Below are 26,313 nucleotides of genomic sequence, written 5' to 3'. Positions count from 1 at the left end.
GCTGTTTCATTCAGCTTTCTCTGTTAATCTTTGTATATTTCAGGTCACTAAAATCAAAAAAACATTTAAAAGAAAAAGTAGTAATGGTGTTAAATTGATGCACTTGAAACAGTGACTTTTCTTGAGATGTCTGTTTGTACTTAGTGTAATGGAATGGCTGACAGCTGGTTTCAGTTGCCATAGTGTAATTATGTAGAATAGACTTTTGCGATGACACTATGTCAATTAAGGAATCTCTCACATTCTAGACTACAAAGGACAAACTGACAGTACAAGATATTTCTTCTGTTCTTTTTCATAAAAAGATAGTGACACTGTGTGAAATTACAGTCCTGTTATGATGACACAAGTCAAATGATGTGAAAGATTTCTGGATTGATTAAAAATCATCAGCATTATAATATAGAATATGTATGATTTGATAAGTTGCTGTTATGTTTTGTTCGTTCTTCTTCGGAAGATATTTTGGAGGGGCTGACAGACTGGGGCCGTTTCTTGTTATATTTGAACTGGTGTGTGTCAATGTGAAAAATGCTACTTACGTAACAACGTACTTTAAATAGTGGCTCTTCGGTATGTGAAAATATTTTAGTCCAATACATCTTGAGTAAATTTTAAAGCCATCGCAGAACATGAACTAGGATAGAAGGAGGTGATATTTTCCCATATTTTTTGCTATGTCTCCCTTTTTTTAAACTAAACCCAGATGAAAAGGAAATTACCACTTTTTTCTTCCTTTCTTTTAAAGTATTCACTCTGTCCCAAAATCCTGATGAAGTCAGTGTATTCATTTTTATTACACAAAGCATAATAATGCATATTCTTCATTGTTTTTGAGAAAACTGCAATATCAAAACACCCTGATGCATAATGAATTTATATAAAAAGCTCTTGAACTGAATTAAAAGCAAAGATGCTATAAGCATTTCCTGATAGTAAATGCAATTTCTTCTGGTCTCTCAGTATTGATCCTATGTGTTTTAATAGGTTTTTTTTCAAGTAAAAACCCGTCTCATTTGCATGCAAATTATATAATGCTTCCAAATGATACATGTGGAGATCCTCCTCTGCCTGGTTTCTGCTGATTATTGATGTCTGTTTAAGGCTTGTTTTTGTTCCCTGTGTTAGCGATGTAGTATTTATTGACATTTTGATGTAGGAAACCACAAAACATCCTATCCAGTTAGATTAATTTATTTCTATGGAAGTGCACAGGAAAAAAGATTCTATGAACAAAGGCACGAGCAGACATTTATCTCATTTAAAAATTCATAAACATTCTAGTTTTAGACTTGCTTCCTCTGTGACGTCTGTAAGAAACTAGCCAACTGAGTCATCTTCTTATTTCAGCATCTGAAAAAATTACTCCAGACTGTTAAGGTAGCTTGCATCATTCCATGCCCTGGCGTAACTTTGTTATTTTAATGAAGCCAGCCTCCCTTTAATTCTGATCCTTTCTCATGTACAACATGTGGTGTGTAGTTACCACCTTGCCAGGTCTGCATCTCATGTCTAGTTTGCGTGCAGCCTACTACACCCTGGTTTTGTGAAATAAAAGCGATCAATAATTTTTTATAAAATGTGAATATTCCATGAATATTCTACCCTTAATGTCACTGGTAAATGTAATGATCATTAATATATGTTTTCAGCTTAAAAAAAAAAGTTATGTAAGCACAAAGTGTTCATCTAGCTAAACATTTAAGATACTGTCCATATAGTATTGTACATATACTACAAACTCTCATTTATTACTGTAGTAACATGATGGTTTGCAGTTTTGTAACACAGTTTGTATAACACCACTTAGTGTAACTTACTAGACTATATTGTGTTTCCCTGCCGGTTTTTGTCAAGTATTGGAAAACATTTTTCTAGTCATGTTTGATACAGTAGTTAATAAATCAGCACAGTAAAGGCAGGATAAATGATTAAATAGAATGGAAGGACAAAGAGATGAAGCAACTCAGAGCTGGGCTCCTGAAGTCCTGCCCACAGCCCAGTCTTCATGCTGGACTGTGCCCTGGGCGTCCGGAAGGTTGCAGATGGGTTTGCTCTCGAGCCACTGCACAGAGTCATGGTAGCAGCACGTGGCCGTATCCTTCCAGTGGTAGTGGATGGCACTAATGGCAATGGGAACAGTGGTTACACTGGTATTCTGGAAGGTGGAAGAGGAGAGTTAGGGAACTGCAGCTCTTCTGTGAGTATGTTATAAGTTTACCAATGGTAAAATTGACACAGGGTGACTTTTTGTTGGCAGACGGGGAAACCAGGTCAGCACTGAACCTGTACTTCCCTTTCATCTTTAGAGGTGTCCACTTTAACATAGTTGGAGCACACAGTGAAGCAGTGCAGAAGACTTGCCCTGCTGCTCCCAAAGATAAGTGGAACACTTTGGACTTCAGGTGTGACTGTCTTTTAATTTATCATTAAAACTTATTTCAGGTGTTAAGACTGGAAGATATATACTCTTTGATACAGTTTATCTAATGTCTTAATATTTAGCATGGTAACATGTACTATATTTCTTTTGGTACTCTTATTTTAGAGGACAGTGTTACTCTTTTTCTCAGGTTCTGCCACTACTAGAGGTAGCAGCAGCAACTCATGATCATGACAGCAACATCTCAAAACTTCCCAAATCAGGACTCTACCTTCATATACTCCATCATGTTTCCCCCAAATTAAGAGTTCAGCAGTGGTTGGCCTTACCCCCGTTAGGACTTCAGTCCCAGCCTCCTCCTTAACGAACTCTGGGATGATGTCCTGAGACAAGTTTCCCTATATATCCCCTCAATAAGCCATGTTCTCAGTCCTATACCCACAGTGACCCTGGTCCCATCTCTCTGAAGTCACTTGCTGCTTTAACATACCCTATCTTTCTGTAGCATAGGTCTGCTCAAAGTTTGGTTTCAGCTTGCAAAACAAGTGAAATGTGCCAGCTGTGTTGACGCTGCCTCTAGTGGCACAGCTCAAGTGTGAGAATATACTTTACAGATATGTGAAAAAGTTAATTTTAAAAAGGAATAGTTTAACAGCTTTGCATTCTAGGAATAATAACTGACTTTGTATATTGATTTTAATTACAAAGCCTAAAAATATAGAAAATCCTTAATGAAGTTACTTAAATGGAAATTCACGTTGTTGTAATTGTTCCCATTGAACCAGATTTGAAGATAATAAAAATAATAATCCTGGACAACACAGGAAGAAAAAATAACACTCATATGTAGTGAAATATCAAACTGAACAAAAATTCTTTGAAAACCATTTTGTCTTTGAGTTAGTGAGAAAAATCCCCACAACTAGTTTGTAATTATTCCTTTAGAGTGGAAAAAAGGAACGGCTAGATGTAATTGCCTGGGGAACAGACATCTAGTGCCACTTAAGATGCTGTTAGGGTATCTAGGCTGGTCTCTGAGTGCTGCTTCAGAAAGACGCGGGTCTCCTGCATTGACTGTGTCACCTCTGCTGTCTGCATGGTTATGTGTCAGGGACATCTCCAGTATAACTAGACTTCTGTGTTTTGCTGCTGAATTGAGCTTACAATGTCTTTACTGGTTGTTTTTAGCAGCTCTAACAATCTCTGGCATATCAAAACAGTGTAATTCATCTGGAAGAGCGAAAATGTTTGCTAATACGTACAACTTCCATTTAACTAATACTCCTTTACATTGGAATAAATGAGAATTGGGGTTGATAAAGTTCCTTACCAGTCACTGCAGACAAAATGGTTGAAAGTTCTCCCAGAACAGTTGCATAAAGGGATTGCTGGTTCAGCCAGGATTAGAATTTCAATGGATTTTAATAGTGTCTAAGAAAATCCTATGAAAGTACACCCAGGTAGCTTGTTTGTGTTTCCAGGTGATGGGCAGGGGCTCATGCTGTGCAGTAGACCAGCACCTGTAAGCAAAAGGTCCAGTTTACATCTGCAAATACATTTCTTAAACATTGGCATTCTCTTTGGAATCTCTATCTGTGTCTATAGCATCTGGTTTAAGAATTTTATGCTCAGTCTTTTAATATGCCTTTAGTGAATTTGAACCTCCCAAACCAAAGTCTTGTTACCCATTGTTAGCTATATTGTCAGATCATGATGCTTCTCTTTTTATTCATAACTGGATTCTTGCTCTGTGTGGCATAGCATTTGCTTTGAATTAACACTTCCGTGTACATTAGCCTACTTGATAGACAGTAAGTCACAGGCATTGCATAGGGTCTGCTGTGACCAAGTACTCCACGTTGTTTGAATGCTACATCTTCTGGCTGTTCTGAGTCAGCTGTCCTGGGACAGAGAGGTAAATATATTTGTTATAAAAACCAGTTTCATGTTAGTGATGATTATTGAAGATTGGAATATGGAAGAGGTGGTGGAAGAGGAAGGAGACATATTGTGTTTTAATCCCTCAGTTATTGCTAATTTGGAGAAAGCTGGAATGAGATCCCAGCATTAATTTCTCACTGAAGAAACTTTTGTGGAACCTCAGCCGTGTGCTAATTCTAAGGGGTACTGTATTGTCTTCTGGCCCTTAAAGGAAACTCTAGCATTAACCCATCTTCATGGACTTTCCTTGGTGGGGCTTTTAGAGGGGATGGGCGGAGTGGTAAAATGAAGAAAGAACTAGAGTCTACAATTAAGTAAACTTCTATATTGACTGTAGAGAAGAAAAGATAGGATGTAAATGGTTTGCTTTAATTATACCATAATTTCATTAATGTAAATGTAATGTAAATGCGGAACTGCCACTAGTAGTTCTCCCCCTCTAAATGAGACTTCAGTTTACTCCTGGCATTTCCTCTGATGCTCCATCTTAAGAGAATTATCCAGTCTAAAAAAACAACCAGGGTTTCTTTTCTCACAGTATCAGGCACTGGGAGTTTGCTAATGTCCATTCCTTAGACTTCTATTATGGAAAGAAAACTTGCTAGCTCTCATATATCAGGAAACTGTTCCTTTTCTGAAGACGTGCACTGAATATTGAGAATCTGTGAAGTTGTGAATTGTACATAACTTCTTTAATCAGTTCCCTGGTTTGCTGTTTAGGGAAACAGGAAAATAAGTGTTTGCCCTGATTAGCATGTGGTTGAGGAAAAAGAGTTCAAAAAAGAATTCAGTAGTGCAAAACAGGGAGCTGCATAGGAAACCTTCTCTTCTCATCACAGGTCTGGGGCAATTGGCACTACTGATCTGGTGTGAAGGACAGGCATGTCCGCAGAGGTGCTGTGCACAGATGTGTAAAATAAGCTTTTCATTCCCTGTGTCATAAAGAAGTTATAATCTAACTGGCACTTTCTGGTCAGACCTCCAACATGGGTTACAACGCAGCTACTGCCCAATTGACCTAGAAATAGAGAAAGTATTTACAAGTACCTAATGCAGGCACAGTAGTTTTAGAATGTACGTTTGTTAAGCCACTAAAAATCCTACAACCACCTCAGACTGAAGATGCTTTTAACTATTTCGCAAGTAAAAAGTTTTATCTTTGCATAATGAACAATTTTGCTGACTTTCTTTCCAGTGTCTTTGACATAACGCTGTATAACATGTTGGTACATTTAAATAATGTCAGTGTTATTTAATATATTTATATTTATATATTATTTTACTAGCCAGTTAACGAAAAAGTATTTTGTATTTTCTCTTGAATTTTTGAATTTTTGCTGCCTTGATATGTGACTCTCTCTCTCTCTTCCCCCCCCCCCCCCTTCCTTTTTTTTTTCTTTTTCCTTCAGAACTACTATGGAGCTGCCAAAATGATTCTTTCTGACAATCCACTTGGCCTGACATGCGGAATGGTGTGTCCAACATCAGATCTCTGTGTTGGTGGCTGCAATTTGTATGCCACTGAGGAGGGACCAATTAATATTGGTGGATTGCAGCAGTTTGCTACTGAGGTAGGTAGGACTTGCAAATGTCTTAAATTGTTTGTATGTACCAATGAGCATCGTCTAAGTGGTTACCTTTGTTAATGATTGGTTTAAAAAAAAGTTGGTACTAATACAATAAAGGTGTATGAGGTTAGAGTAATTATGCTTTTTCTTACAGCACATTCAGAAGCTTAGAAATGCTTTCATAATGCAATACTTTATAGGAACATCAGGAACATTATTTGTGAACAACATGACTCTTTAGAAACACTATTAGTTGAGACAATTTGTTTTATAATGGAAGATTTATCTAAACCAGGTGAAATTGTGGATGTTACTGAAGTAGGCTGCATAGGGAAAAAGATCAAGTGCACCTGCATCTGTAACTGCATGTTAAGGAGATGTAGAACTGTTCCGGGCATAGGGTAGATCCTATAGCAGAATTAGTGTGCATTTGTACTGGCTTTGGGGCAAAGGAAAAGTTTCAGATGATTTAGACTTTTTACTATCCTGTTTTGCCAAAACTAAGTAAATAAGTAGTTTCAGGTTGACCTGAAAGATATGTCTATGTGCATCTATCTAGATAGATACAGATGCACACACATGTATGAATGTATGAATTTATTAGTTGATAAAGTTATGTGCATATTTTGACTACTGAAGCAAAGGTTGTTACTTGCCGCTTGATGTTAGGAAGTCTTCTCAAGGGTTTCTGTTGAGGTGCATGTGCATTATTTGTGACTGTATAGTTTCACTGCTCCAATTTCCATCTGAAGAAAGACGGAGGCTACTGCTCATTTGTTAACTTCCTTTGAGGGCATGGAGAACTTGTACCAAACTCATGGTCTCAGCTGGCACCTCATCTGATCTGTCTGAAGTATCTTTGGGTAAAAATTGTGATTTTGGTCTCTGTAAAAGTGAGGAAGTTGTGGCTGTATAAAAAAGGCATAAGCATGTGTTAAGATTGCACATTTCTATACAGTCCTTAACTAATGAGCATGTGTCTCTTCTGTATCTTGAGCCATTTGGCTGATTATATTTACAAACATACGATGAAATTCCAGTCACCTTTACAAAGCCTGAGAAAAAAAACTTTGTAGGACAGACCAAAATAGAAATGTGAATCAATCTGGAAATAACAGATGATATGTCTGTAAGGCCAATTTTTTTCCTCTACTGTCATTCATAGACTTCACACCCCTTCTCAATGGCTGTGGGTCATGATTTGATGAGCAAACGTTGCTACCTGCTGCAGTTGTTCTCCTTTCATCTGTTTGTATCCCTCCTTTCTTCTCTCCAGGAGACTTGTAAAGCTTCTGGAGCACCTGCTAAACTTTTCGGCTAGCTGTTGCTGAACCTTCTCTCACCTCTGTCATTAAGTCGCTATCCACTTTGATTTTCTTGAGATTTGAACATACAAGTGTAAGAATCAGTCCAGTTTGGCCCAAAGTTCTCATTTACAGGATGAGGTTAGAGACACTGTTTGTTCTACGTGTATATTCAATGGTTGGGTTTTATCAGTCAAGAGGCAATTTTATTAGCTTTTCTTCTAATGGCTTTTATTCCTTATATGTAAAAACTTAATATTTGTGGCAAAGCAGAAGACTTATTTTTTCCTAAAAAAACCCCAAAAAACAAACCAAAAAGAAAAAAAGAAAGATTAAACAGTTGTCAAGTAGATGATAAATACAATGGTGAAATATTACTGTTTAGGAACCTAATGCAAGTAATATCTGTTAAAACTTGATTTGTGTCTCCTTTTAGCCCTAATGCTATGATTAATAGAGAGGAATTATGACTTGATAGATAATGCTAAATATCTGCCATTTTTCTTCAAAAATCTTTAGAAATCTATTAAAAAAGTTCAGTGCTAGCACAATGATTGATATGAAAACTGCAGAGAGGATGAACAGCTCAGAATGGCTTTGCTCCTAATGTTTCAAGTTTGTTTAAAGTGATATTAGTGTCAAGAGTTCTAACAAAATAAAATTGTTGTACAGTTCTGTTTAGCACTCTAACAAAAATAACATTTCAATAAATTTTGTTATCCTTAATATTTTTATAGTATCCTAAAATGTTAAAATTAGTTGTTAATAACCTTTAGATTTACTGCTGTTTAACAAAGTATTTCTATGCGTTGTAGTACTCATAATTAGTAATAATAGGCAGTTACTTTTGTAATTAATACTTTTTTTTTTAGCTTTCATTCAGTTAAATTTTACTATGACAGTATGTATAGTTGAAAAAATATAATGGTATGAGTGCTTCCAAGTAACAATGACTATAAAAATATAGATTAAAATACTGGAGAAAATCATGAGGAACTGCTGCTCATACAAAAATTGGCCCAGGTACTGCAAGCGAAGTGTGTTCACAGCTTTACCTACACGAGTAACTTAGAAAATTGTGTAATTTAGGCGTGCAACATGTGTTACTCTTAATGAGAACTGCATGGTAATTCTCATGCACTGTGTAATAGTTTGTCCCACAGGGGCTTATTTACTGAAAACTCCATTGTGCATAAAGCCAGTTTTAGACTTTTTTTCCTTGGAATTAGTCTGAGGATCATACACTTGATGCATTACGAGAGTGAGCGATAATAAAAAGGCACAACTGCTAGCTGAGATAAAAGATAAAATTGCAGTAAAGCAGGAATGTGGGTTTAAAATGGAAAATATATGGGTATGACGTATGCCCCTTTGTGCTTCTGAACAATGACTGATCATCTGTTCATACTGCAGATAAAACTCCCTAATTGTAAAATATTTGTCTTGCATACGGTAGAACAAAAAAAATGGCACCTCACACCTCCTGCATTTTCCTTCTACCCTTCCATATAGTTTTGTAACTATGTTAGGCTCATTTTCAAACTAAATTGTAATCCAGTCTGAAAAAATGTGGATTTTGACAGTTAAATGTTCAAGTGGAAAAAAAGGAAATGTCCGTTTGTATTTGTGATGTAGAATGTGTATACTGGGATGCAGTTACCACGGTAACTTGCATCTAGAGAATAACATGGAGTAAAAGCTCACTATTATAAATGATGAGTGTCAAGCGCAGGTTACACCTGCTACTGCACAGGTCAAAATTATATTAATGTCTTTATCTGTCTCCTTTGCCCAAGTACTTTAGAATCAGGAAACATCTCTGTTTTTGTAACACAAGTTCAGTGAAAATATACTGAGATTGCAGTGACAATACATACAGGCATGAGCTATATGACTGTCAGTCCCACAAAATAAACTAAAATTACTGGTTACCCAAGTACAAGTTTGTAAGCTTGCAGTAAAAAAGAAGCATGATCTATTATATTGCCGCAGTATTAGTAAGAAGCCCTCAAAATCTTACATTTCTGGACAGACGTTACTGAACCTAAAGCTTCTCCTGTGTTTCTAGTTAATCATTCTGAATGGAGCAGCACAAGCTAAATAGAAAATGTATTATTTTAATTGCTGCATACTAGATTTAAATACTAGATCATTTAGTACTGTGACTCTTGTGCCAGCTACAGTTCTGGTGATTTGTTCCTCTCTGGAGATGTATTCTGGCTGCTGTTGCAGCAGAAAGAAATTGGAAAAGGAAACTTGATATGTTTTTTTCCTAAAAGATGCATTGTACAAGCTTACCTGCTGCTAACCTAGAGGCATCTCAGCAGAGCGCCTAGACTGGGAGGTGGGCTGCAGTGAGGGTCCCCCGCTGAGTGCTCAACCGCCCGTCTCCCCCAGCCCACCACAGGCAAGGAAGCAACGGCTGCCCAGAGGGATTGCCATGGAGGGGTGCGCTGCGCCCTCGGGCTCAGAGTCCCTCTTTTAGTTGCATATTGGCAGTTCTGATCAGTCTTAACATAGGTGGGGGAAGAAGGCGGTTCTTGCGGAGCTGCAGCTCCTGCAGTTGGACGGCCTCGGGATGGCTGCCTGGGCCCCTCGCCGTCGCCGGCACAGATGGTGGCAGAGGATAGGATTAGCAGAGGAGGATTGTTCTGGGGAGCTAAGAGAGCAGGACAAGCAGAAAGAAAACTCGCTTTGTCAGTATTCATTTTTATTTTAACACATCTTTAGGTTATTTTCTCTTTTAAGTCATGTTGAAATCTATAATAATCAGTTATAAAATTTTAGGCTTGTTTGAAGGGGATGATGTAGCCTTCTACAACAGTTCAGGGGATGAATCTGAGAACTTCTGATTTCTCAGGCCAATGCTGAAAGTTGGCCTGAGAATAAATCAGCCAATTGCTGATACTTGGACAAGTTATATAAACTTCTCTACAGCATGCTTTGCAGACATTAAACATTCTTTGGTTTTTTTAAGGCATTTACATGAATGTTGCTATGTCCTTTTTAGTGGTGGGATTCATGAGATTTTGATGTATGGACTCTGCAATGTCCTAGATCCATGGGTTTTCTTGGGACTGGGATAATATTAATGTATAGTTGTTATGTACGTTTGAAAAGTCTTTAATGAGGCGCTTTAGGCCCTCGTTTTGTCAACATTCACCTACTTGCATAAAAGTTTGCAGTATTACAACTTCAGCTGTTGTCTTGTGGATGGAGGATCAATAAGTTTTTCCTAACTAGCTCACATTTGTGGAAAAACCACTTCCTGTACATCCTGTGCTATCCACTGCAATTAAATGAAATTAATTGTGTGATCATGTAATTTGACAACTTCAAGAATATAACTGAGCATGCAATTTGATTATTTTTTTATTAAAATCCATGTGGAATATTATTTTCTCCTTTAAATATTCAACTGCCCCATATTAGTGTAAACCAGCCTACAGATAAACATCCATGTAAACCAGTGGGAAAGTGTGAAACTAATACAATCAGTTCCTACATGTTACTGATTTCATTGCCTCTATTTTTCTTTCTGTGCACTAGCAAAATCTGATAACAATTCAGAATATACTACTATGTTTCACACTAAAATAAATACCAGCTAGATGCTAATGTCTATGTCAGTAGTTGTTTGGTATCTCGTCATCTTAGCGAAGGATATGTAACGGCAAACCTGACTAATAAGCTTATTTCTATAGTCTTTTAAGCATGGACGCAGGCATTATGCCTCCAGAATATAAAGGATTTAGTTATGAAGTCAAAACTTATGTTACTAAAAGATTAAATTTTCCCACTGCTCCTTCCATTTTCCCCATTTTTTTCTATTTCAGCCTTTTTCTGTTGATGAAGGTTTTGTGATAAAGATGAGAGATTAAAGAGATGCACTTTTCACTTATGAAATGTGACCTTCTGTGTATGTCTTGGAGACTACCAAATATGCTTTTTAGCAGCCTATCTTGTTTCATAGGATGAGGCAAATGCTTTTTTACATTTTCACATTGAGGTTAAACTTTCAGTTTATTTACTGTTTTATTTAACACATTCTTTGTCATACCCAAAGATAATTTTAAATAAAGGTGAATTAGATTAAAGCTGTCTGACCATATTTGAATTCTGCAAATAGGTGGAGAAGGGTATCTACAGTATATTTGTCTTAGAAAAATTATGATCAGAAAACTCAAAAGTGACTGAAGTGAGTTACTTTAATTTATTCTAATTTATATAAAAATTGAGATAACTATTTTGAATAACAGTTCTAACCTGCTCTAATGGTTTTAGATGTTTTAAATGGTTTAGATGTTTTTATCTTTTATCTCATTTAAATCATGCTTACTATGCCATAAAATGATTTTCAACTGGTTAGCAAAATGCATTTCTCTGAGTCACCTGCCTCTCTCTGCCAAATGTCACATCTTTTCATCAAAACATGCTAATACTAGAGTTGCGTAGTGAAGAAAAGAACCAGAATTTTATTACATGAGGAGAACAATAAGCTTTTCCCTGTCTGCATTCAGAAAAACAGCTAAAGTGAGTTGGCTAAAACTTTCTAGGAAAATTAAACTTGAATCGGATGCTCAGCAATCGAAACCACTATAGTTTGCTTAAGTGGGAAGTATTGTGGGACCTTAATACAAACTTGTGTTTGCATACAGTGCCTGGAATTATGCTCTTTGTTGAGTATACTGAATGTTTTGGAACAAGAACCAACCCCACTACCTTGAAAGGAAGTTTGATTTAAAAGGGAGAAGAGAACAAACCTCCAGATTTCACGCAGGAGAGAACATTGAGCAAGTGCATTCATACTTTTATAGGTTCAAGTAATGCAAATAGGGAAACTGTAATATGTTATAAGAGAGAATTTGTTTCAGTTGTTGTAACTTTAGCAGAATAGATTGGTTGTTTCGGTTTGGTTAAATTGTATCTCACTTCAGGACAAAGTCTCCATAATCTTTTTTGTAAATTGGGATATCCTTTCTATGGACCCTAATGGACACGAAGCATAAGAAGTGGATGGAATCTGTGTGGGTTTGAATAGGCCCTGGATGGTGAAGTAACGATGATTGCATAGTATTTGATAAAAAGATAAATAATAAATGCTCAGTGTTATTAACATCCATTAATAATCTATCTAATCTCTTTTGTTTGTGTATGAGAGAGAGCCAGAAGGAAAGGCAGACATGGGCATGATGGCTGAGTCTTTCCACTGAGAGATTCAGCTTTAAAATTCATTATTTGGTCTCATTTTCCTGAATGGGTTGTGGTTACAAAGCACTGCAAAACAAGCTAAAATCTCCATCCAGAAAAAAATGAAATCATCTTTTTGAGGGGAAGGTGGACAAGAAAGGCAATAGTATGAAACTTTACTTGCATCCTGACCACAGTTTGAGCAGAGAAAAAGCGGAGAGGACAGTTGCATATAATGTGGCATTGAATGCTTGCTTGCAAGGTAGTCATCTCTGCACACCGAAGAATTTGTACAGAAGAATTCAGTGATATTTAATTAGGTGAATTACAGTTAAGGAAACTTCACCATGAGGTGAGTGAAAATCTTTTGAAATGCATTGAAGCAGTTTGCTATTTTCACACAGTTACCCTGCCAGCCTTAATATGCAAAACTGCCACTGAATTCCAGATGGCAAGATATCGCCGCACAAGCTGGCTGTGCTGCATAAAGACAGTTTCACCCTATTTGCAAATAGGCAGAATTAAAGTTGACCATTCAGCCTGAACGACTAGGATTTCCTGCATGAGTGCTTGGTTTCTGAAGCTTAACACTGCACTACAGTAGTGCAGCACTTCAGTATAATATTTAGTTGATGGGTATGACTATTCAGTAATAAATATAAAAATAATTATATTAACAATAAAGTAGATTTAGTGATAAATTTATTAAGCATATGCATATTCATAGTGTTCAATATACACATTAAATATGCAAGTTATATCATTTGTGTTACTGAGTAGCCTTTTATAACAACTGCATGAGACTTTAATGGAAATTCGGTATCATTCAAGCCATTTCTGTGTGAATGTAACAAAGCAGACATTTTTAAAATATCCTATTGCATTTTGGTTATCACAGTCTAGTTTCACAGTACAATATAAGCTTTTCAGCCTGTGAAATCCATTAATAACCACATTAAACCTTCCCATATTGTATGAATTGTCAGGTTTAAATGATTCTTCTTTGAAAACAATTATCTGTCTCTTGCTTCTTGCAGTTTGTTAGAATGCTATGTCAATTTACAAAGACTGGGGGAATTTGACACAGAAATTTTAGAGGGGGAAGGAACTAATTATTGGTTTACCTAGCATGAGTGCTCAAGTACGCATGAAGAAAATGAACATTGATTCAAAACATAAATGAAAAATTCTATTCATGAGTGGGATTCCTGAAGTTTAAGTTGAAAAACCTTTGCTTCTCGTGTTGTAAGGAAAGTAAAAACTGTTGGTAAACTTGTTAAATAGCTTAAATATGATATTTATTAAGGCAAATGACAATGTATGTATTTTAGAGGACTAGTTAGTACTTAATGGAACACAGTTCTGCATTGAAATAGATGGGGAACAATGCTGTCTTCTGGTAGTTTTTGAGGTGCAGCCTTGAAGTGTTTGTGATATGACTGAGAATCCCAATGCAATGATCTCTTGTATCCTTTTGATCTAATATTGTGCTTCTGCTACAAAGATATACTCCTTGAGTTAAATATTTTCCCCTTAATGCCTAAAATAAAACAAAGATGTAACTATGCTCTTCCTGCAAGAGCTGTGTGTCTATTCTTTCCTTTTATAGGTTATACAAGATAGATACTCCATTCCTTCCCCTACAATGTATGTAAATGCAGAGGATAGTGAAGTCTAGCTTAGTGAATGTAGAATATTTCTGCCTTAGCCTCTTACCTGTATGCCTGAGCAAAGAACTGATTTAATGCAAATCTGAAATAAACTGTGTGACCTTGCAACTGGGTAAGGAGCCTATTGTGTTGGGTTCTGTATAAATACGTAATAGTGGTCAGAGACTGTCCCAAAGTACTTTTAATGGTCAAGACAGAATGGACCAGATTATCACCAGGTGAAGAATTGAGGCATAGGGAGAACAGTCTTAACTTTCAGGTATGCCTACAACTTTTGGTCACCCTATTAAAAAGTGAAGAACATCTGAAATAGATGAGCAACTAACATGAAATAAGTCCTATTAGAATTGTCTAAGAGGAGGCATCTAAAGCATGGGTTCCCTTTGAAAATATAGCACTGAAGACTAGGGTCAGTTCCTAAAGAAAGTTTCAAAACCACCTAAGGTTGGTTACCTACCACCTCTAAAAAGTCAAGCCATAAGTGATTTATCCAGGATCACACAGGATGTCTCTTGAAGAAGCAAAACCTCTTCACTGGTGCTACAATCCTTTGCGTTATTCACAAAAATACTTTTCTAGTAGTAAGAATAATCGGGACATTGTTTGGAAGGAAAGTTTTAGTGTTACAGAGATTCTCTGCCATCTGGCTGACTTTGTATTACTATTCTATTACTGGTAGTCTGGTTCCATCTTCTCTGTAAAATTTACAGTAGTGAAAGATCTGACTTCAGACATTTTTAAGACAAAAAGAATTCTAGAAGGACCAAGCCCTGCAACTACAACATCCCTCACAAATGCACACATGACAGCTGGGAATCCCTATAATCTTACGACGCGATCTACACTAATACTTCAATGATATGTGACCGTACTAGCGGAAGCATCCATCCTATTATTCACAATAAAATTTAAGGAGAGAATGTAAAGTATGTAACCTGTTCAATGTATTGCTTTTCAGGTGTTCAAAGCTATGAATATTCCTCAGATCAGAAACCCTTCCTTACCTCCTCTAGAAGATATGCCTGAAGCCTATCACGTGAAGATAGCTCTTTTTGGTGCAGGACCTGCAAGTTTGAGTTGTGCTTCCTTTTTGGCTCGATTGGGCTATTCAAACATCACCATATTTGAAAAGCAGGAGTACGTTGGTGGCTTAAGGTAAAAAACAATGACAACAAAGCACTATTTCCAATGATTGTAGAAAGCATGGCGAAAAATATTGTGCAAACATAGTTTATACACGATCCCTCTACCTTTATCAAAGGAAGAGAGTAGAAGATTTCAGATCTGGAAAAGTTATTTTTCATTTAAATAATTCATCATTCAAGTTAAAATAGGTACAGTTACAGGCAAGCTTTAACTGAAAATCTGGTGCCTATTTCCTATATTCTCTTCATATGACCTCTAAAATTCCAGGGTACAATTGTTATTATCAAATTAACACTTTAGGAAATTATGTCAGGAACCATTTTCCCTTATCCAAAACTTTTAAACCAAGATGAAGTACTTGTAGCTCTACATAGTGAAAGAATTAGTAGATGTTTAAAATGCTTTAGTCAGATACTAATTTCATGGAGAATTTTAAATTTAGAATGCCTTCATGAACTACCTTATGCAAATAAAGGTGACAGTGAATAAATCCATCATGTATGCTTGGACTTAGAGCTTTAGTAAACCATACCATAAAAGTGAAATAAATCCGCTACAATTCTCAACTTTAAACAAATTGCAGATACAGAAAGGAAGGTACCTTTGCAGTTTTCCTGTATGGTAAACACTTGGCTGATATTTGCATGGTGTCATGTCCTCAACACTTGAAGATTAATTTTTACCACTGTAACAATGGTTGAGATCATATCTTATACGTTTGTTGGAATCCCTAAGTATAAGATAAAATATTTCAGAAACTGACTAGGTGGATACCAACCCATTCAAAATCAAATTTTACATGTTGAAGATGTATTCACACTAAAGTGTTTACAAAATAAAAAGTGAAAAGAAGCAGAGAGAGAAAGAAGGGTGGCGTGCTTGCATTTCTCACTGCAGCATCACTGAAATCAATAGAGTTGACACCGTTAATGAATTTGATCCATAATGTCATAATGTCAAATACTTATTCAGTGCTCTGGAAGATAGAGAATCAATGCTGGAGAAGTTGAACTGATTGCTTGCATTTTTCCCAGTGAGATTCAGAAGTATTCTACCTAATTATCAAGGTGTTAATACATAGGCATTTGACTGTGGAGCTGTTTTACTTGAACTGGTTGCCATAGAGGATTGCGAATTTAGTATATGAAAGACCTATTCACCTGTTGAGTAGCACATGTTTTCATAAATACCAGATTTAAAATCGGTTTTGTTGCTCTAAAGTAGTAAGAAATAATGAGATGTTGCTAACAATGAAGCTTTACTTGGTGACAGGTTAGACTCAGGTTGGACTCAGCAACATAATACAGTACTTTCTGCAGTTGCTTACAGTACAATGCTGCAGTTGCTTACATATTTGAAGTAATGTGATCTTAAGTTACATCTGATCTTCATGTTTTAATTTGAATTTAAAATAAAGCTCAGTCTGTTGTTTGTTCTACTGCAAAAAGCCTTACACTAAGTTTTGCCTGTTCTGTTAGTATCCTTAATTGTCAAGCAGTGAATACGTCTTTCTTTCTTTCTTTTGAGTCTTAAATGCCTTGTGGTTGGTCTCGATCTTAAAGGTCTTTTCCAACCTAAATGATCCTATGATTCTATGAAAGAACACATAGCGATCAAGGTCAAATTTTACTTCCATTCATTGTAGAAAGTTTCACATCTGCTTTAAGGGCATCAATTCCTTTTGTCCTTATTTTAATCTTGGAACAGAAGGGAGGCTGGCCTGTGGCAGCAATCATCCATTATTGCAGTTGTAACTCTTTGCAGTACATCTTTTAACAAGTTTAGGTTATTGATGGGTGTGTTTTCAAGGCTTCATTCATAAACTATTGCAAATGGCTAACAAGACCAAATTAATTTTGGAATCAGCTATTTGGAAGGGCAGTGCTTGTGTCCTTTTTAGTTTGTGCTGCCTTTTTTAAAGTGTTTTTAACTAGGAATTTCCTTCACATACATGTTAGATCATAGCTAACTTTAATATTTAGACAATAGAAAGATGTCTAGTGATTGCAGTTCCTGTGCTGTGATATTTAAGCCTAGCATAAGTCTGTGGTTGTCTGGACATGTCTGAATTTTTCACATTCACGGGTAGATTTTCCTACATTTCACCAGATATGTAAAATTTATGCTTTATAAGGAGAGTAGGCATGAGCAGATCACGCTCTTGCTTAGAGACCGTGAACAAGCTCCACTGCTCATGCTCCTAGCTATGCCACTGGTTTACAGCATACCAAAATATTTCTCACACTAGGCCAAAGGGGTGTCCCTTGAGCAGAAGTAATTTGGGATCACTGAGAAACATCAAGCACCTGTCCAAGCACCTCTAACTTGGATCAGATTTGAGGAAGAGGTGAATTTATGGGACACTGTTCCCATCCACTCCATCCCTCCTGCACCTCTGCCCCATTTCTTTCTCCCCCTCTGTCTCTTCATTGCAGAGTCAGAGACTATCTTCTGGTGCTGAAAGAAATTATAGCAGAATTATTGATGTAGCAGTTGACTTTCATAAAATATTTATTTTCATGGTAAATGTGCATGCATATGTCCCTACAGAACTGTGTGTATTTGCATGTGAACATATATGTACATTTGTATGTACATTTATGTGGGTATGCTCCACAGCACAAAACTGTAAGTAAATGTTTAATAAGAGCAAAAAATTGTTTACAAATTCTGACAGTGATGTAACACAGCCAGTGCTGTTCTGGATTCTTCCAAGATTCATGCAAATGACAGGCCTTCAACAAATACATAGGCAGCTTGGAAAATAGAACTTCCATCTTTTTGTTAGATTTATTTATTGAATCTCTGTTGCAGAATCATATTGATACATTAGTTTCTGCCTCAGACACCTTTTACTTAGCATGACCTGTGAAAGTTGTATTGTTGTGACACGTTCATTGTATCTGATATTTAGAACACTTTTCATTGCACACTGGTCAGGAAAGGTTAAAAAAGGGCAGTATTAGAAATGATAAGGAGGAACATCAATTTCTTATCAGTATAATTAAAGTTGATGCAACTTAAAAGAAATAAAATCCTTCTGGCCTAAGTTAGATGTTAAGGATGGTGTGGTCACTAACAATATGTAAAATGAAGCCACAGTGAATCTCTTGTGCCAGCTTTGTTATGGAAATTATAGATCCATTAATTTGACAACATTTTAGACTGTTTGAAGCTTAGAAATATCTGAGGAGAGATTTTCACTTTTCTGCATAGTCAGGGTTTTTTTATCTTCATTGAACAAAAATATCTAAAACAGAATTTCACTGTGTTTACCGGTAATGTGTTTTACGAGAGAGATTTTGAACTGGCATAAGTAGATGTCATTTCATTGGAGATAAAGATCTGTACCAGTAGATATAAACAGAGATTCTATGCTGGCACTGCAGTTTTCCCATACAGGAGAGCTGTGATTCTGGGAACTTGAAGATGTCATTCCTAATCTTTCCCAGGAGGAAAAAATGCCAGCTAATAAACTTTAAGTCAAAAAGCAGACTTGAGACCAAGAGCTGGTAGAAAATTACTGACTTTGTCCATCCTGAAAGATCATAAAAAATTTATGAAGTAGAAACGGAGGAGGGTACAGTTTTAAATACCATTGCTCAAAATAGCATATGCAACACTTTTTTAAAAAAATTATGGAAAATTTGATTCTTCTAATTGGATAGCTTAATGAATGATTGCTAGAAGATCACTTTGCTTTTAGTAGCTGTGAGATCTTTTCTTAAATGAATGTCTTAAGTTTGTTCAGTGTTACATATTCTGGTGCACAAAAAGAGTGGAGCTGAAGCTCTTTTGAACCTAAGCTTAACATATGTTAAATGGTTACCTACAAGTGTGGGCAGGGTTGGCCTCAAGATACCGCCTTCCTGGCCTATATTTTTAGCATTGAGTGAATAATGTTGTTTTGTCACTCTAACAATTTAAAAAAGCCAATAGTCAAGCTTCAGCACATTTCCATTCACATACATCAAAATTAACTAAGGTGTGTTATAAGTATTGAATTTTTAACAACTAAAAAAATCCTTTCTTCCTAATAGCTGGAAGTATTTCACAGGTGTTTTTATTTATTTTAGTATGTCTGAAATCCCCCAGTTCCGATTGCCGTATGATGTAGTGAATTTTGAAGCTGAGCTTATGAAGGATCTTGGAGTGAAGGTAATGAAAAATATATCCTGCCTATGTATAGCTCAAAGGAAAAAGAACAAGAACTCTGCCAAAGATTAACAGCAAAATGTCATGCACATTAGTAAAGAACAATTAAAAGCTACGCTAGACAGAGGCAGGAAGATGCTTCCTCTTGCTCAGGGCATTTGTCTGTCTCCTGTCTGAATGCCACTAGTTTGGAAAAGGGCAATCAATAGTTCTCATCTGGCATGCCTGCATGTGATTAATTGTCTGTAAGAAACAAATTCCTAAATTGCTTTAGGGGTTCAATGTAGCTATTGGAATGATTTGATTTTTTTAATCGAGTTTTTTTCATGCAAGTTTGGCACTACTTAAAACATTCATATTTGATACTTCTCCTTTCATTCCCTCTCCCTGAGTTTTTTCTTAATGGTTTATAATACAGTCTTGCATCCATGTTAATTTTATAATAAAATGCATCCAATTAAACAAAGTGTTAACATGATCATCTATTATAAACAATAACAGTCATTCAACTTTTTGGAAAGCGATAGTTATGCATTATTCTGTTAAACAAATGTGTGTTGTTTATAAATAATGGGAACATTGCTTTATTGTTAATTTAGGGCTTGAGCTGAAGATTTAGATAGTATTTACAACTGCTGCACATTTTAATAGAAGTTACAAATGTAGAATGCATCACTAGATCAAGTTTTTGAGTACCAGGAGGAAGAATATATTGTTAACATGGAACTAAAGCATTCAGTGAAGCAAGAAATTCTTCTTGGAATCTTTTGTGTTGGTTCATATCGTAAAAGCAGTAGACTGTTGTCACAAGACCCAAGTGAGAACCTCATCCTGCCCAGGTTTTATAAAAATGCTGGTAAGATGTAAGATAAGGCTTTAAATGCTACAGGTCTATTTTTCCACTCTAACAATCACTTTGCAAGCCTTGAAAAGACTGACAGAATGGAGGTTGAGTTAGGGGTGGGGCTAAAAACAGAGGACTGAGACAATTTTAGACAAAATTGCTGGGCATAGGCTCCTGGGAACCCTCTGCAAAACTCAGTTCCCCAAGGCTATGACAAGGTCTCCAGAATGGACTGGTAGAGCCACCATGTCATCTTGACGTGCAAGTCCTCTGCAGTTTTGAAGTGCAGCAGAGAATCTCAATGTAAATTTGCTTCCAAGCTCTGCCATTGTTTTGCAATTGACCCCTTGGCAACCTGGTTAACTACGTACCTTAGCTTTATACCTCTATAAGCTGGAAATATTTTCTGGTGTTTACTTAAAGCATTTCAAATCTGTGGTGGAAGGTGCTGTATTGTGTAAATGCTCGGTACTGCTGTTTATTTAAGTAATTCTACTGAAATTAGTAAGAATTAGTCAGCTGAATAAGGATTACAGAGCTAGGCCCTAGGAGTATTATGAATCCCCACATAAAATAGTATTGCCATTTAAATTCCTTCATTAGGTTTTCATAACATATGTACACAATAGGATAAAAAAATGTAATGACAATTTGTGGGATGCATTTTGTTGCCAGTGAGGATGTAGCCTGTATTCTTGAAAGCATTACAACTGTACACAGCTTTTTCACCTCTGATAAAATTTATACTAAATCTCCAAAGACAAAAAAAAGTCGGTGTTTTAAGTATTGCACACTGTATTTTACATCTGCCTTTTTTTCACCAATAGGAAAAGTATATTATATAGGACTATAGAATATAGTATATTATAAGAATATAGACAGATTCAATAACAAGATGTACAATGACATGAAGACAGAACTGTTAGGATCACAAAGTATAGTGCTTACACAATGGAGCGTGACATTTTGTAAAGTGAATACACAAGTGATATAACAAAAACTGGGGGAAAACATTCAAGTTCAGAGAGTCTAAAGTAAGGAGATAAAAACACACATACCCATGTCAAGAAGTACAAAATATCAGAAGAGGAATCACACACACTTTATGCACTCAAAAGCCTTGGGGTTAGGAGAGATGAGCAAAAGGTGTGTGTATCTTCAATTGCATGACCGCTACACAGGAGACTGCTATAGTTGGTTTGCTGAACACGCAGCAAACACTTCCCTGTCTCACTCTTACAACAGCTGTAGTTGCTCAACCTGTGCAGTGGCTGCCCAAAGCAGGATTGCTGGTGGAACATTACTCTACAAATATTTTTCAGCTTTTGCTTCTGGAAGTGAGTAGTAGTTGAACTGAAACAAGTGTAGATTATAGGTGCGTTTTCATTACTGTGACATTTCTTTCAATAAATGAGCACCAATCACTGCACTCTGGGCATTGTTGCTTGTCTAAATTAGAATTAAACAATTGCAAGTTTAAATCAAAACTGATCTCATGCATAATTTTGAAAACCTTTGTTAGTCTACCATGCAGAACAGTCCGCTTCATTATGAGCAAGTAGGGGATGTTGTACTTTGCACAGAACATTCTTCAGACTTACGGCCATCTCTGGCCCAGTCTTTTGCAGGCAGATTTTCTGAATCCACAGAAACACCATTGGCTTCACTAAGAATTTTTGGCATAAAGGTATTCTAGCTAGTGGTGTCAGTGCAAAATTCAGGCTGTGAGCTTTGAGGGTGCAACACAAAGCAATACCATCCTTCCTTTGGGACTGGCATTGCATTCTGCGTACTTGGAGGCCTACCAAGTGCCCGATACTGTGCGGGAAAATATTGCTTGGTTTTCTGTTCAGAACCCCTGTTAATACAGAATAGTGTCATGTCTTTTATTTTCTTTATTTCTCTGTAAGAGGCCCATACTTTCACTAATGTTTCTGCAATAACCTAAACTGCTTGGTTTTTGGTTGGTGTGCTGGGTGATTGTTCCCTTTAGCACTTATTCCCTAAAGCAGGTTCTTGCTTCCACATCATGTTTCTTAAATTCTGATTTTCACATGGGAAAACAACCTTTTGTAGACAGCAGTGAATACAGCGATTTACTTGCAGTAGAAGACTGCCATTTTCAGCTTTACTTCAGTATTGTGTTCTGTAGACAGGCTTTTTTGTTTGTTTGTTTAGCTTGCTTTAACTCTTTTAGCTTACAGCAGGAACCAAGCTAGCCTGTGGTGGCCCCCATGTGAGAATGGTCTGAAGGTACATTTTGCCCCTATCTAGTTTGGGCCAGTTGCTTAAATCAGAGCCAACCTGGCCTTTTAAGCATGGCTTGGGGGGAAAAAAAAAATAATCTGCTTTGTTTGTTTGCTAGAAGATCCTGTGAGATGTCTGTATGCAGGACATGATAAAAATTATTTTTACATTATCACATTAAAAGCAAGTAATCTTTCATTCTTTCAGATAATTTTTAGTAAAGGCCTTGCAATGGATGGAATGACACTCCGTACCTTGAAAAAAGATGGCTATGAAGCAGTCTTTATTGGAATAGGTAAGAAGAGCTCACTGTCCTGTGTTTCGTCATCTTGAAATTGAATGACTGGCTAAGAATAAACTGGGACTTGTATCTGTGTTAATAGCATGATGTGAGACAGCTTCAATTTGATGAATTATGAAATTATGGAATATAAGGAAAATTTAAAAAACAGGAAGCTAAAGCTAGCTGTCTTAAGACAGTTATTTGTTAAAATTTTCACATTTATATGATAGATTTTTAAGTAAGATGAGAATGTAGCTGAATGGGTTGATTTGTTGTTTCTTTAAATAGTTAAAAAATGGATGAACTAAAAAATTACTTGTAATTAATTGCCATATTGGCCTAGAGCGTTACACAAGTTCAGTTTTCAATTTTTGCCAACAGCTTACTATACCCACATAATTACTGAGTCTATATGTAAGCCAGTGATACCATGCTTGGTTGCTTTTTTTCTTTCCTCCATATAACATCCTTCAGATAGTGTGTAGTGAAATGTAATTATGGGATGGGTTAACAAAATAAGCTGACTTTGACTTATACTAAAACTGGCATCGTAGGTCTGTCTTCTCTCATATGCTAAAGAAGTCCTGCACCTGCCTGCTATTTGAATCATTGCTTCTTTTTAATGTTAGATTAGAATTGTTATCCATTTACAAGTATTTTGAAGTACAGCTGGACCCATCGCTACCATATGATAGGCATGTTGAGCAGGCATCGTCTACAGTTGGTATGAGGCTTAATGCTCTTTATTGATCTAGACGTTGCCTAAGTGAACATAATAGGAAACAAGTTGTCCAACTGTTCCTCCTTCCTATTATTGATTACAGAGATGTAATTCTTAGCACAGCGACAACTGTTGTTTACCATCTGGGTATGCAGTATAATAAGCTTCGCAGGTCTATTCTGTCATGTGATTATACTACAGAGCGTTGTGATTTATATAATGTTAAATCCTCACATTGTTAGAGACCTTCCATGTATAGGAATTTCTGATGTGTCATATTTTGATGTAATGGTATACAAGGCAATGGTCCAACTTATCATCTTTATTGTTTTAATCTATGTCTTTCAAACTGCTTTGTGAAATCTCACCAATGAGGGATTAATTCATAAATAAACATTTGTTTTCTGAGAGTCTAGCATTTAGGAAAAAATTATCAGTCATTTTTGGAACATCAGCATGATTCCCCTGCATTTCTGACTCATAAATTTAAAATAACAGCTCAGTTAAAGGTTAGCAAAAATGACCACTGAGCACTTTACACGTAGGATTGGAATGTTTGTTTTATGTATGTGAGTTTATTTTCTGACCTTAATAAAGTTATTCTAATATAAAATATTTTTTGTTAGAAATGTATATAGACAACATTGTGCCATACAGATTCTAGGTAAAGGGACACAGCCAGAATGTTAATAAACAAGAGAAGGTATCTGAAGCATAATTCTCCTGTAAACCATGTGTTCACTGATTGTATTAGGAAACAGAGGGTATAAATGCTAATGAAGGATTATGTGTTCCTACAAAGTTTTATTACTGGAAGCTACCTTGCATTCGTGATGAAGTTGTCCCCTCCGTGTACCCCCATGTCTGCCTGTCATCTCTCTTTTACAGTACTGTGTAAGACACTGGACACTAATGTGGCCTTGCATACTTGTAGTGGAAGATGGAGGACAAACCAAGGGGTTACAGATTTCTAGGGTTAGCTATATTAATGCACTAGAGCATTTATAAACTCTCAACAACAGCAGTTTTTCCATAATGAGTCAGTACTGTATTTCTTTTTGTGTTCTTTGCCTACTGAACAAACATATATTCAATGAAATGTCACATTTAAACGTTACCTGAATCATGGGAGTAAAATAATTAGAGAGTACTACTTACATAAAATAGAATTTGTTTGTTTGTTTGTTTGTTGTAATTTGCTTCTGAATGAATCTGTACCTTGATGGAAAATAAACATGGTAGTTTTCAATCTTCCCTATTAGTGGAAGAAAGAAAAAGTGAATGAGTGAGTAAAAGAAGATTAAGTCCCGGATGGGACGAGGGAGTACGCTGTGAGAGGATTTTTTCATAGCAGTGTGATTTTTGAAGAGCATACCTTTAGTCTTGCAAGTGAGATGGAACTCAAGAATTTATTAGTCAGGATTGCACAAGAGTCCATGTGATTCATGAAATGAAAGAGCCCTTGTAAATAGCCAGCTACATGAGGGCAGGTGGAGATGCAAAGAGAACTTTGAAAGCTATTTTCTATGCAGTTATGCATCAGGAAAAATCTATTGCTCTGTGAGAATGTCGCGTGAGGTAAGGAAAGTGCACTCCTTAGCTGGGTCTATGGAAGGTAAAGCATAGGTGACTGAGGTTTGATCACTTCTAGCAAGTGACCGTATTGAAGAAAAATGAATAGCAAAGGCTTTTTGTGAGAGCTGTTTGGAAAGGTATTAAAAGCGTGCTCTAGTCAATGTATTTGCTCTGTTTCAGACCTGAAGGGTAAAGAATTCCTAAGAAGTTCCCAAAAGGATAGAGGTTAACAGCCTTACTCTAAAATAAATAATTATAAAAAAAGATGCTTAGCTTCAAGTCTTTGCTTACTGAGGCATTGAGACTATGATGGTTTATCTTAAGGTGAAAGACTCTCTTCAGCCAGTAGGTCTGGTGCATTTAGGTCACTGTTTAAAGCTCAGAAAAACACCTTGTACTAGACCTGAAAACGAACAGATGGTTGGTATGTGTCACCAACCTTTGGCAACTTCTGCGTTTGAGTCAGACTTTGAGTCACACCTTACCTCCGTAATATTTTATTTTGCACCATCTTATCTTTCCCAATTAGGCTGTGGCTGTGTGTATACTGTTGTAGAGACTGATGTGGAATTTGGGGTTACAAAGACATATATTGAACTAGCAAGACTAGATCTGAGGAAAAGCTTTCATAGTTACCTGGATAAGTGGTAACGAAAGAGATCTATCTGGGCAGTGGCACACTGGAAGCCAGTGCTGCCCTCTGATAGCAGAACCTCAGAACAAATCATAGCTGAATCTCAGTCACAGGATTGCCTGTTACCTTTTTTGCTTTTGGTAGTTCTTTCCTTCAGTCTCCTGGTTTTTGCCTTATCTGAACTGTGTTTCATCCAACTAGTTCTTAATGCTGTACTTCTGTTTATTTCTAGAGGGTCAATATGTGAATTGCCTCTTCCGTGTACATCATTTACTCTCATGTCCTCTCAGTTTCCTCTCTACAAAAGATGTATATTTTGCAACATCTGGCAGCAGACGTTATCTTGTGTTTTGCATACAAGGACCTAAGAGATAGACCATTCTTCTGTTTTTCCCCAGCAGTCTTGATTTTAGATTACAGCTAACATAAGTATTAAAGGGTAGTCCATGAATCTCAGTTTCTTTCATGAAAAGTAATGATAGACAATAGCACATATGAGAATTTTTTCACAGGACTAAAAGGCAGCAGCCAAACAAAGGGTGGAACAACCTGTTAAATATATTCTGGGAGTCTCTACTATATTTTTTAGTTCTCTTTTCATTGTCATTTAGTTTGCTGCAATTTCTAAACTTACATAGTCCTATTTCAATGG

At 36.5% G+C, this 26,313-nt stretch overlaps 1 protein-coding gene across 6 annotated transcripts in view; it reads left to right on the top strand.

Moving 5' to 3' along the window:
- The window catches only part of DPYD (dihydropyrimidine dehydrogenase), a 368,218-nt gene that overhangs the window by 105,389 nt on the left and 236,516 nt on the right, over positions 1 to 26,313 (top strand). For all 6 annotated transcript variants that reach the window (XM_072867679.1, XM_072867677.1, XM_072867676.1 and 3 more), the window contains 4 exons: positions 5,734 to 5,895; positions 15,015 to 15,211; positions 19,279 to 19,360; positions 22,656 to 22,743. In XM_072867679.1, coding sequence (XP_072723780.1) covers positions 5,734 to 5,895; positions 15,015 to 15,211; positions 19,279 to 19,360; positions 22,656 to 22,743 — 529 coding nt within the window. The remainder of the gene's footprint in view (positions 1 to 5,733; positions 5,896 to 15,014; positions 15,212 to 19,278; positions 19,361 to 22,655; positions 22,744 to 26,313) is intronic.

Source organism: Ciconia boyciana, chromosome 7, assembly GCF_034638445.1.
Source record: "Ciconia boyciana chromosome 7, ASM3463844v1, whole genome shotgun sequence".
In the NCBI taxonomy this organism is placed as follows: Eukaryota; Metazoa; Chordata; class Aves; order Ciconiiformes; family Ciconiidae; genus Ciconia; species Ciconia boyciana.
The sequence above is the reverse complement of the archived record's forward strand: the minus strand, read 5'-3'. Positions and strand labels throughout refer to the sequence as shown.